Source organism: Cebus imitator, unplaced genomic scaffold (assembly GCF_001604975.1).
Source record: "Cebus imitator isolate Cc_AM_T3 unplaced genomic scaffold, Cebus_imitator-1.0 Scaffold281, whole genome shotgun sequence".
NCBI lineage: Eukaryota > Metazoa > Chordata > Mammalia > Primates > Cebidae > Cebus > Cebus imitator.
Genome location: NW_016107596.1, coordinates 553,204 through 566,431, shown reverse-complemented (window position 1 = coordinate 566,431; position 13,228 = coordinate 553,204). Strand labels below are relative to the sequence as shown.

The window sequence follows — 13,228 nt, the reverse complement described above, 5'->3', positions numbered from 1 at the left end:
TGTTTTATTTATTTATTTTAGAGATGGAGTCTTGCTGTGTCACCCAGGCTGGAGTGTAGTGGCTCTGTCACAACTCACTGAAGCCTCAAACTCCTGAGCTCAAGGGATCCTCCCACGTCAGCCTCCTAAGTAGCTGGGATTACAGGTGCACACCACCATGCTCAGCTAATTATTTTTATTTTTATTTTTGTGGAGATGGGGTCTCTCTCTGCTGCCCAGGCTGCTCTCAAATTCCTGGCCTCAGGCAAGCCTTTCATTTTGGCCTCCCAAAGTGCTGGGCTTAAGCCACTGTGCCCAGCCCATATTATTTTTTATTTGTTCTTTTTTCCAAATGTTTTCAATCCACAGTTGGTTGAGTCTGCAGATGTGGAATCTGCGGTTATGGAGGGCCAACTGCATAAGAAATTCTAACTGAGCAAAGTGGTCAGGAGGTTCACAGAGGATTTTGAAGGAATATGCTATCTGGAGTTTTCTTTTCATTTTATTTCAAAATATAGTAGGCAAGGACTTAATATGTGCCAGAAATTGTACTAAGTGCTAAAGATACAATAATGAACAAGATTCCTGCCTTTGTGGAGATTATATGGCAAGGGAGGAAAGAAAACATTATAGATTAATTCCTGTGATCAGTGCTGTGAAATGAGGTCATATCCTGAGGGACCCAACAAGCCTAGCGACAGGAGTTGGGGTCACCAGTAGATAAGAATATGAACAACCATCATCCCCAGTGGAACAACACAAAGAAAATGGGGAAGAGTGGGTAGGGAAACAATTTTTTATCGAAACCTCCCAATTTAAAGGTTTCTATATGAAGGGGCCATGTACCAAGGATATATTTACTAAAAGTATCTAAATATAGGCTAATTTAATTTAAAGGAATCCCAACTGAGAGGTAAGATTTTCTTCCTCTCTGACTCCCAACTCTGGTCTCTAAGGAGGCCCCTAAAAAACAATAGTTGTATTAGTGATAAAGTTTATTTAGGGTCAACTGAAATGAATTTGTGAATTTGAAACTCAAGGGTATGTGTCACTTTCTTCTTGCGAAAATCCAAGGTAATATTCACTGAGTACTCAAATGGGAACATTGTCATGTGCTGTCATGTCTCATGGTAGAAATGCTACCCTTAGCATAATAACATATAAAAGAACCATGTCTGGCTGGGCATAGTGGTTCACCCCTGTAATCCCAGCACTTTGGGAGACTGAGGTGGGCAGATCACTTGAGGTCAGGAGTTTGAAACTAGCCTGGACAACACGGTGAACCCCTACCTCTACTAAAAATATAAAAATTAGCAGGGCTAATAAAAATTAGAACCATCTCTTTGTTCTGGGATTCAGCAACGTTTTTTGTTTTTTGGTTTTTGGTTTTTTTTTTGGAGGCAGAGTTTTGCTCTGTCACCCAGCCTGGAGTGCAGTGGCGCAATCTTGGCTCACTACAACCTCCACCTCTTGGATTCAGGATTCTTCTGCCTCAGCCTCCCAAGTAGTTGGGATTACAGGTGCATACCACCACACCAGGCTAACTTTTGTATTTTTAGTAGAGACAGGTTTTACCACGTTGGCCAGGCTAGTCTCAACTTCTGACCTCAGGTGATCTACCCATCGCGGCCTCCCAAAGTGCTGGGATTACAGGCTTGAGCCACTGCACCTGGCCTCAGCAACCACTGACTGAGCACCACTGACTGCTAGGGACATAAATGAATATGACAGTCTCTGTGCTCAAAGAGCATATGATCTAGGGAAGCCAACCACCATAAAAACACAGAGCTGTGATACAACGTGGTAAGTATAAGAGCAGAACTGTGTACCAGAGATGATGGCCAGGTGCTCTTATTATGGGAAACACAGAGCCCAAAGTGTGCCCCCAAAGAAACATGATTCAAAATAATATTTTGTTGAACATATTGGTAAGAAGGAAAAAAACATATCTGAGATGAAAAGTTATAGATTATTTTTTCTCCAAACTAGTCCCCACTAACCCCTCTTATGTGTCCCTCATTGCCTTTCTTTCTTTCATCATCTTTCACACTTCCTCACCCCACAGGCAGGCAGATGGTAAGGATATTGTCTTTCTGACAAACATTATTAAGTGGTAACTCTGGAGAGCTGGAGGATAACTATGGCTTCCCTCTTACATGTAAACATGCTCTCTGGGCTAGTAAGATGTAATAAAGCACCATCCATATTTCTTTTTAACTGGGACAAACAGATCGTACAAACTCCCTGAGAACAAATCCTCTGTCTGTACAACTTTGAATTCTGCACAGCTCCTTACTTTAATTTATGAAACGTGTTGATCCTTCTAGTGCCTGACCTTAGATCAAGTGCTGGGGATACAAAGAAAGTGACCCTGAAATTGGGTATTGAGGCATGAGTAGGAGTTGGTTCTCAATTATTTTACATCCCAGTCTACATACTTTCCTCCCTTTGCTAAACTCTTGAGAATTCTTTTGCTTTCTCAGCAAGATTATGCATTAACTTTTAAAAATTAAAGTGAACAGTTTAATTTTTGCTGATGGTCTGTGCTACTTTTGTGAAATAAAAACATGATCAAAGTGGTAGACGGAAACCAGAACTCGAGAGCGGTGGAGGAGGAGGAGTTTCTACTGTGTGGGAACAAGGGCTGGGAGAGCACAGTGTATGTTTGGAGCAGTAGTGATCCAATGATTCATCCTGTCATTCCTCTTCCTCTATAGCCATCAGGTTTGGGCGGATGCCACAGGCCGAGAAGGAGAAGCTGTTGGCGGAGATCTCCAGTGATATCGACCAGCTGAACCCAGAGTCTGCTGACCTCCGGGCCCTGGCAAAACATTTGTATGACTCATACATAAAGTCCTTCCCGCTGACCAAAGCAAAGGCGAGGGCGATCTTGACAGGAAAGACAACAGACAAATCAGTTAGTTCTCTTCTGCTGTCTTCATTGGGGGAGATGGGGAGTTGCTTTGGTTTTTTTTTCTTTGGGCAAATGGTTTACTGCACAAAAATGCACATGCAGAATATTGTTCAACTGTTGGCTGTTAACATATTACAGGCTGAGTCTGAAATGCAGGAAGTATTTTCAGATAGCATAAGTAAACATTATTTTGAAGAGGGAGAAAGTCCTCCGAGTTCTAATAAAGTCTTGGAGAATAGTGTAAGAATGTATTGGTCATCCTAACTTTAGTGAGTGAACTTAAGCCCCCTCAGCCTGTCACCCTCTTTTAGGATCCATCTCTTTTCTCAGTATCAAAATAACTGGCCACAGCAATATTCATTCAAGCAGCCTTGCTTTTCTCTGGTAGAAGCCCAACCTAGGTTTAGAAAAGATATTCAGTCCCACTATTTCACCTTTCAGGAGAACTACCAGAGTTACCTCTTATGAAGTTCAACATGGGGCATAAAAATAGATTCTAGATATTATGTTACCTTTCTTTCCTATAGCATTCTATTGATTATTCTGGGGCAACTGGAAGTTCTATCCTTTTATTACATATGTGAATTTTATCTTCTGCAAGGCTCTGAGCTGCCTGGGCCATGACTTTGCAACATCTGTTCACTCATTGAGCAGCACCATTTAGAAAACCCAGGATGGGTTGTAATTGTTACTGAGTTATGTTTTCCAAGCAGCAGAGCCCTTTCCTGACTGGAAACTGAGAAAACAACATGGAATTATGTTAGAACAAAATTGTACGTGAATTCTAGTCCCAGCTCTGCCATCAGCTTGAACTGTGGCCTGGATCATGTCTGTGTACCTCAGTTTTGTTTGTTTGTTTGTTTGAGATGGAATCGCCCTCTGTCACCCAGGCTGGAGTGCAGTGGTGCGATCTTGGCTCACTGCAACCTCTGCCTCCCAAGTAGCTGGGATTACAGGCGCACGCCACCAAACCCAGCTAATTATTTTGCTTTTTTAATAGAGATGGGGTTTCACCGTATTAGCCAAAATGGCCTTGATCTCCTGACTTTGTGATCTGCCCCCCTCAGCCTCCCAAAATGCTGGGATTACAGGCGTGACCACCATGCCTGGCCTGTACCTCAGTTTTTAACGGCAGGGTCTGGTTTTGATTCTGATGTCTGCACGATGCTCCTAGGGCAGTAAGAACTGCAGAACACATTCAGAAGACACTGTCCTAGCCATGGAAAGCCCTTGTATGCAGTCATTTATTTTCACATGAACACTTCCCAGAGCGCTATGCAATTACTTGATAGATATGTTTAACTTTTCCCCATTAAGATATATTGTTGGGAAAACCTCATTACCCTTTCATGCATTTTGATGACTATCTCAAGATGGTAGTTCTTCTGTTTATACCATTTAGTGGGAGTAGAATCGGTTAATAGAAAAAAAAAACTTATGGCATAGAGTCATCGACTGATAAGGACAATGAGTTTTCTGATTTGCAAAGGGGTCTTTGATATCTCAATAATAATATACCTAGATCTGATTCTTTACAGTATAAAAAAAACCTTGCACATTTATTAGATTCGAGCCACATGGCCACCTGACCACTGCTATTATTATCCTCTTTATTTTAGAGATGAGGAAAATAAAGTCCAGAGAGGTTAAACGTTTTGCCCTAAGATCTCACAGCAAGTGTGTGGAAGACCTGGGACTCTAATGCAGGTTTTCTGACCTCTAGTTCAGAGCATTGGTAGCATGCTATCCCCTCAGCACCACAGTACTTGAGGAAACTAGTCGTTCCAACTTGCTGGCCGTGAGAAGACTTCGCCCTGAGAAAACTTTCTGAGTATGATTTTTTTTCCTCAATTTTTAGAGCAGTAGGAATTCTTCACCTCATCTGCTATCCCAAGATTTTCACAATTGGAAAATTTTTGTGCTGTTTTGATTCTTTTCAAATTACAAAAGTCCTTGACTAGCACTACTGGCTTTTACATGCACAGGACTGCATGACACTCATGATCATAAAGCTCATTCGTTCAATGAGAAACTTGGCCATAGCAAATCAAAAATAAATGAAGACCTCTGCGTAGCTGATTGGACTACGGGAAATAAGCCATTCATGCCCAGGAAGAAAAAATAAAAGGATTGCTGAAAAGGAAAGAGCCCTGAAGCAAACTATTTACAGTTTTGGTTAGGTTTTTTTTCTTGTTTTTATTTATTTATTTTTGAAATGGGGTCTTGCTCTGTTTCCCAAGCTGGAATATCTTGTTATATTGCCCAGGCTGGCCCTGACCTCCTGGGTTCAAGCAATCCTCCCAAAGAGCTGGTATTACAGGTGTAAGCCACCAGCCATGGTTAGTTTTCATCAACTGCTTTCTTACCTTCTTTTCATCCTCCAATCCATACCTGCAATCCTTATTAGAAATCCTGTAAACTTAATAGTACCAGAAAGTCAGGCAAAAGACACACACACAAAAAAGCCTCAGTGGTCAAGAACTTAAAAGTACAATACTGGTGTGCAACCTGCTCTTATCTGTGTTACTGGAGGACACACTCAAGATACCTCACTCCAGTTGACTCTGTGGCTCTAAATCTTTGAGTTAAAAAATAAAATACATGGAGGTTCTTTATGGAATAAGTAGGAATTAAGCTATTTAAAGGAAAGGGCTGCAAAATACTTGATTATGGGCTCTTCAAGTTCAGAGGCCAAGCATTTGTCATTTTCTTCCCTATAGTAGCTAGGACTGTCTCTTGCCCCTAAATAGTTACTCAGACTGTATTTGCTTAATTGAATTAAACACGGTTGCCTATGCCCTTTGAAATTCTGGACTTTCAACAGAGGGCTTCTGGCCCAATGTTTACTTACCAAACTGGACATCATTGATGATCTGGATTCAGGCAGAATTGCCTCTAGTTAGGATCTGGAAAAAGAGAGACTGGGCCAAATTAAAAGAATCCATTCACTGATGACATAAAACTGAACTACAATTGTTTGGCACCCTCTTTTCTCCTTATCTTGCAAAATCAAATTAAGCGCTAGTGGAAAGAAACAGTTCAGAGAGAAATATGGGAGATAACAAAATCCAAAATGTGATTTCCAATGAGACTAGGGATTTGTTCTCTATCTACATGGTCATGCTATTCATTTGATAGCATCTATCTCAGGGGTGTTATGTTATCTCTTGGCCAGGACTCATGAAAGTTAAGATTTGCATTGATAGGAAAAGTTTTGCAGAAATGTGGACTCTGGAGAGGGTGGGAGGTATACAAAAGTGGCTGTGGCTGTGCAGCAGAGCAATTTGAGTTTCTTATACACCCTGCTTGAGACTGATGTCATTAGTGTTAGTTAGGCCAAGGCTGGGGGAGGCTACTCAGAATAGTGGGCACAAGCTACCCAGAACCTTTGGAAAAGGAAATGAGTTGATTGAAGAGGCCATTCTTTAAATGTATCTTACTGCTGCATTTCACCTTTGTCTATTGTAGAATGCTCACTGCCCTCTCAGCATTTGCCTCCAGGCAGACCAGGACATCTTCCTTTCCCCAACCAAACTTCCTTCTCCTGTATCTTACTCCCTAGGGCCACTTGCACCTTTCAAAATGGATACATTAAATGCTTTTGCTCCCCTTCTACCAACTTTAATCATCACGCCTTTGGTGTATGATACCCTACTTTTCATTGTTTTGCCTAAATAAGAGTTTGCTTGGGAATTTTAGGCTCAGGGCCAGGAAAAGATGGGATATGGAATAATCAGGTACAGATTGCCGGACAGGAAATTTTAGGAGCAATAGACCTTTTTAGCAACCCTCAGTGGGATGGAACTGACTCCCCACTACCTATTTCCCTTTCAGTGGCTTGCTCCAGCCACATCCCCTTCTTTAAGAGATCTTTCTGCACTCTGAAAACCATGTGCATGCCAGAACTAGGTGCTATGTTACGTGAAGGCAGTTTGATAACTGAATGGACTTTGGAAGTGCCCGGGTTTGACGATTACCCTGGTGCGATGATCACACTGGGTGTATCACTGTCACATGATCCCATGTTTGTTGATGAAAATAAACAGAGAGTGGTTTTCAAAAACTATTTTCAGTGCCATAGTTTGTCATAAAACAATAAATAGAAAAACGCTTGGTGTGCCTGCCAACTTTTCACACCCTATCTAAGAGATGGTGAAGTTCTGACTGCACTCTATCTGCAAATAAGGAATAAAACTTTTTATTTGTGCAGTATTGGACTTTGGGTTCCAAAGCGTGACATTGTTTGTGGTAGGTACATGTGGAGTCACTGTTTTTATAATTATAAGAGCAAACTGGTGCCATTGGAAAAATGGTCATTCTAAATAGTGTGTGAAATATGAAACTAGTGAAGAATAAAATCAATATGGAAATGTAAACTTTTATGAAAACATTTCCTTACCCATTTAAGTTTGTGAGTTCTCAAATTTACAATGGCTATCAAACCCAGTGACTCAAAGCTATTGGAAAGATATCTGTCCTTTTAAATCCTACACTTACAGCTAAACAACCTATGGGCTTTTCCCTTTATCTCTGGAAAAGACTGAGTGAGCTGGAATTTGCTCCCCAAAGGAAAGGTATCAGGCAGAATCCTTAGAGAAAGGGTCTTAGGGACCCCAGTAGAAATAAAATCAGGATAGTAGTGCCAATTCATTTCCGGGGCTGCTGGAGAAGTTAGGCTTCTGGGATCATTCATTCATGTATCAATATTAATAAAATAAATTCTTCTATTGCCAGGAGTGTCAGGAATAGCTAAAGATATAAAAGATCTGAACCAGTCTGTTCTTTCAGAGAATAAGTTAAAAATAATATTTTCTGGAGTCAAAAAGAAAAGCACTTGGATTTTTTTTCCTAATGGCTGGACTCAGTTGGCCAATACCCTCGTTTGCCCTCTGAGTAACTCTTTGGCTGGCAATTGATTTTTTTTTAAGAGCTGTGGTTATGTACTAGGTCATTAGAGTGTGAATAAGTCTTCGTATTAAGTTTTCATTTGTTTGTCTTAAATCTCTAAACCATGCAGGAAAGCAGAATTACTTTTGACAGCTTTCAAACTTCACTTTTTTCACACACAGCATTCCACTAGCACCTCTAGGAAACAGTTGTCCAAAAGGCACTGCCTCAGGACCCCAGCATGTAAGAGCATTAGTTTAAAAACTCCAGTTCATCCTGGAATAGTCATTTTAAAAGGAAAAAAAGAAGTGGGGAAGTCCCGTAGAAAGTAATGGAAAGGGGATAAGTTCTCAACTCAGAATCAGGGCTTAGGTTCTAGTTCCAGATTTGCTATAAATGGCACTTTGACTTTGAAATGTCTCTGGCTTCTATTTATTCATTAGTCAGAGAATGATGGGGCAGATTATTTCTGAAGACCCCTTATGTCCTGTAAATCTCATGGTTCTCAACAAGAGGGAAACAGGAACAACAGGGGCAGAAACCAACAAGAGGCTGAGGAAACCAAACCAATGAGGTTTGGACCGAGGAGAGCTGTGTGTGTCAAAGGTGATGAAAGTCAGAAGCATAAAAAGGAAAAAGGAAACAAAATTAAGAAGATGAGCCCTAAGAATTCAGCGGTCTTCCCTGGTAAAGCTAAGAACATCAGGAAAGCCACACTTGATGAGGCCCACATTTTTCCAAGCCAGTTTTTTTACTCTGACAGGGTTAACTACCAAGCGATTGTTTGAGAGAGGGCAGAGTGGTTGACTACACTCATTCAATCTGCCAAATTTAAAAAGTCACCCAGAATACCCTGTGCTTTATGAGTGATTTTCATGTTTATCTCCCTTAGCTTGCTATTTTGTTATTCAAAAGGAGTGTAAACTTAGAGCATTCATGTATAATACCTTTCATAACTCATATATTAAAATGCTGATATTATTAGATTACTCAGGAACACTACTGTTGTATTTCTCCATTCAAAAAGGTTAAAAAAATTATTACTCCGTTTTCATAATTAATCCTATTTGCCCAATTGTCTTTGTATTCTACATAGAAAGCATGCCATAGATCTATAATTGAATTTACTCATCTATATAAAACAATACTTTTAACCCCATCCTGAAAATCAAAATATACTTTTGAAAATCAAACTATGTCAAAATTGAAAATCAGAATGTGTCAAAATATTGAAAATCAAAATATATCAAAATTCATTATATTTGATGTATCCCTCAAAAAATTGATTTCTCCTTACAGAAATTATTTTGTTTTTCTGGAAAAACGCGGGGTTCAAATGCAGCTTTCTTCCTTCTGTTCTGGTCTGTCCAGTATATGAAAAGCACAAGTGCAGAATGACCAGTGACAGGTTCACCATGAAGCTAATGAAGCTTAGGCTTCAGGGCCCGTCCCTTGTGCAGAGTGCCTTCCAATGCTTGGGAAGGCCCCAGGCAATTTTGTTCTCATAATTTGTAATATTTTCCTTAGAGAGGCCCCACTACTGTGTACATTTTATACCCCACAAAACCTGAATGCTCACCGTCATGTCCTAGGTGTAACTAATCTTTCTTTCCGGTTAAGAAGGGACGCTTATCCAGCCATTTGATATAGTGTCTGAAGATAGATACACTGTTAGCCCCACACTAGAAGTGTAAAATCATTAAGACAAAATTTGAGAATGATACGGCTCCTATATTGGCATCTTTGGGTAATACTGTCCAAGCTGATGGAAAATATAAGGACACCACTTTGCTCTGTAAAAAATACAGAAACACAGCCATGGAAGTGTAGTGTATTTGTATGAAACATTGTACCACCTTGTGCCAAATGTCATGTTAATGATTCAAGATAAAAGTGCGCAGACCAAATTTGACCGGAGTTTTAACAGGTTCTCTCTCCATAAAGCAGTCTGGCCACAATCTTATCACTAGGTTTGAGGGTATGGAGGTCCCCTGTGAAATATAAAAGTGATGCACAAGTGAACTGTCTGCAGTACAGTATAAGAATTGGTGAATTGGTTGCAAAGAAAGGCAGACCATGGCCACCCAGGGATCACTCTTGCAGTTTGACAAATCCACATGGAGGCTGAAAGAATCTATATAGTCTTCAGAAATGCTGTGAAAACAGTATAATCAGATATGACTAGGGGAAAAAAAAAAACTGGTGTTCATTTGCATATTAACACCTAGAATTCTCTGCCAGTTCACCTCTTCTTCAAAGTGCAGAAAGGATTTTAAAAAACTGAAATGGGGCCGGCGCAGTGGCTCACGCCTGTAATCCCAACACATTGGGAGGCCGAGGTGGGTGGATCACATGAGGCCAGGAGTTGGAGACCAGCCTGGCCAACATGGCAAAACCACGTCTCTACTAAAAATACAACAACAACAACAACAAAATAAGCCCGGCATGGTGTTGGGCACCTGTAATCCCAGCTACTCTGGAGGCTGAGGAGAATCGCTTGAACCCGGGAGGTGGAGGCTACAGTGAGCCTAGACCTCACCATTGTACTCAAGCCTGGGCAACAGAAGCAAAACTCTGTCTCAAAAAATAATAAGAAAAAGAAAAAACTGAAATGGTTTGGCATGATGGTGGGGTGCTGATTCCTTTCTCTGTCCTTGAGTATTTACTGCCAGGAAATCCTGACCAACATCAATTGCCAAGGGGTTAAAGTCACATTGTTGTTAAATTGGGAGAGAAAATTAGCAGGATTTTGTGCCCTATGTTCAACTATTACAGAGTTTCAAAAACAGGAACCTGGAGCTTTATATGAGGGGACAGGGGAAGTAAAGGGGAAGAGTGACAAGGGTGATTTATCAGGGCATAGTTCCAGATAAATCACTTACATGGAGGTGAAAGAATTTCATGCATATGTTCTGTGCCAAGAAGCCAAATGGTTGAGCAGAAGCTTGTCTGAAAGTTGAAGTGGGCAGTTCGGGGTCCAGTCTTTCCATGTGTGAAAAGGCGATGATTTTATATTCATGTTGTTTGTGTTACTGTATGTGCAGTTGGTCTTTTCAGGTGTCCAGACATCATTTTTTCATGGCATTAAAGAAAGCCAATAAAGTCTAGTTTTGGTGGCTCACAGCCATAATCCTAGCACACACTTAGGGAGGCCAAAGCAGGAGGATCACTTGGAGTTCAAGACCAGCCCAGCAACATAGCAAGACCTCATCTCAAAAAAGGAAATAGATTTTTTAAAGTCAATATTTCATTAATATAAGTTATAATACACTATAAAATGCCTGGAGGACAAATAAACACATTTTCTCTAGGTTCTGTGAAAGCATCATTCTCCATTCAAATTTTTCTCATGATTAGAACCTGACATTCTGGAAAAGTACAGTAAATTTTCATTAATGTACTTGCTGTCTCCCCCCTTTTATTCCTCCCATTATTAATATTAATCCTGAAAAGAAAGAAAATGGAAAAAACACCCAAGCAAAATGCCTAAGAAATACAGTAAGGACAATTTGATCCCCATTTCCTTGAAAAATTAGAGCCACCAGGCAAACCTGTTTTGGGGTCCTCACATCTGTCCTCTTTTGGAGTTTGCTAAGTAGTACAGTTGAAGTGAATTTTTTGGTAACAAAAGTAAAAACTTCCAGAATAACTCCAGTAAATGGTGTTGATGTGATATACAAGTTTGGAAATATTTAAGATCTAAGAGTCCTTAATGTTGGTGTTATTTCCTTCAGTGTAGAACAGACTTAATGTTGTTGTTTTTTTTCTTTTGAGACGGAGTTTCACTCATGTTACCCAGGCTGGAGTGCAATCGCGCAATCTCGGCTCACCGCAACCTCCACCTCCCGGGTTCAGGCAATTCTCCTGCCTCAGCCTCCTGAGTAGCTGGGATTACAGGCACGCGCCACCATGCCCAGCTAATGTTTTTTGTATTTTTAGTAGAGACGGGGTTTCACCATGTTGACCAGGATGGTCTCGATCTCTTGACCTTGTGATCCACCCACCTCGGCCTCCCAAAGTGCTGGGATTACAGGCTTGAGCCACCGCGCCCGGCCAGACTTAATCTTTTGATGGAAATCATAGAGTTCCACAGAGATGAGTAGAATCTCCAACCAGTGCATCTTGAAGCTGGCTGCCACGGCCACTCATGCACCTTCTCTCTGCCCATTCAGGAGAGAATTCTCAGCATTTGTGCTCAAAAAAATCTATACTTTTAGTCCATCAGAGACTTCATGTTTGTCATGCATGCACACTCACAACCTCTCCACACATATGCCCACCCCTCACACACATCCTGCTTTTGAGAAATGCAACTAGAATTTCCCCCAGAGAAGAGATGGAAACCCCTGATGAAGAAATTTAAGGTCTAGGAAAGGTAAATGACTTTCCTTAAGTCACATAGTTCAGCACAGAACCAAAGTTAGAATCCAGATACCCTCAGCTCTTCTTCCAGTGCCTTCAGGTACACAAGTATTTGAACAGGATTCAAGGTTTAACTCCTATATGTCATTCACTGTATCCAGTGTAAGTAAAAGGTTGCCCCTTGGAGCAGCCTTGAGAACTTCTCAGTGACTACAAACCTTTGGTTAGTTCTATACAAGGGAAGTCAGAGAGAGATTATGTCATGACCAAACAACTTAACTTTTGAAAAACAGCCGATTGCAAACCTGAATAATTGGGGCATGTATTTTATTGATTGTTTAACCTGTAAGGACAGATATTTTAAAATATAAATTCAAAACCCTTTCTTGCCACTTTTTGCAGCAGTCCCCTACAGGCTTTCTATATCTTCTCTTTCTGAAATAGATGATTTCCAGAGCATTAAAAAAAGAAATAGACATTTTCTTGGTTCAATAGCTCAAATCTGCTTTCAGAGTGATTTTGTAATACTTAAGCACATTTTGTATGCACATAGTTTCATTTGTGATCTTAGAGGATGTCATTTAAAACTGAAAAGTTATTACCTGTGAAGGAGAACAAGGGAAAAGGAAAAAAAAAATAAGAAAAAAATGTTTTTTAAACCTGAAAAGTGACTTTATGTTCAAATGGGTATTTTCAACCCTGAGTTGCCAAAATGACTTTTAATTGAAAGAAGGCTAAAAGTGTATTTTATCGAAAGCCAGGATAAACAGTAGATTTTGTATCATTTTAAAAACAACAATCAGCCGGGCATGGTGGCTCACACCTGTAATCCCAGCACTTTGGGAGGCCGAGGCAGGCAGATTACTTGAGGCTAGGAGTTGAAGACCAGCCTGGCCAACATGGCAAAACCCCATCCCTACTAAAAATGCAAAAATCAGCTGGGCGTGGTGGTGGTGCCTGTAATCCCAGCTATTCAGGAGGCTGAGGCACAAGAATCATTTGAACCTGGGAGGTGGAGGTTGCAGTGAGCCCAGATTGTGCCACTGTACTTCAGCCTGGGTGACAGAACAAGACTCTCTCTCAAAA

At 40.6% G+C, this 13,228-nt stretch overlaps 1 protein-coding gene across 5 annotated transcripts in view; it reads left to right on the top strand.

Moving 5' to 3' along the window:
• PPARG (peroxisome proliferator activated receptor gamma) overlaps positions 1–13,228 on the top strand; it is a 143,594-nt gene that overhangs the window by 112,599 nt on the left and 17,767 nt on the right. For all 5 annotated transcript variants that reach the window (XM_017501448.2, XM_017501447.2, XM_017501446.2 and 2 more), the window contains one exon: positions 2,697–2,896. In XM_017501448.2, the coding sequence (XP_017356937.1) occupies positions 2,697–2,896 (200 nt within the window). The remainder of the gene's footprint in view (positions 1–2,696; positions 2,897–13,228) is intronic.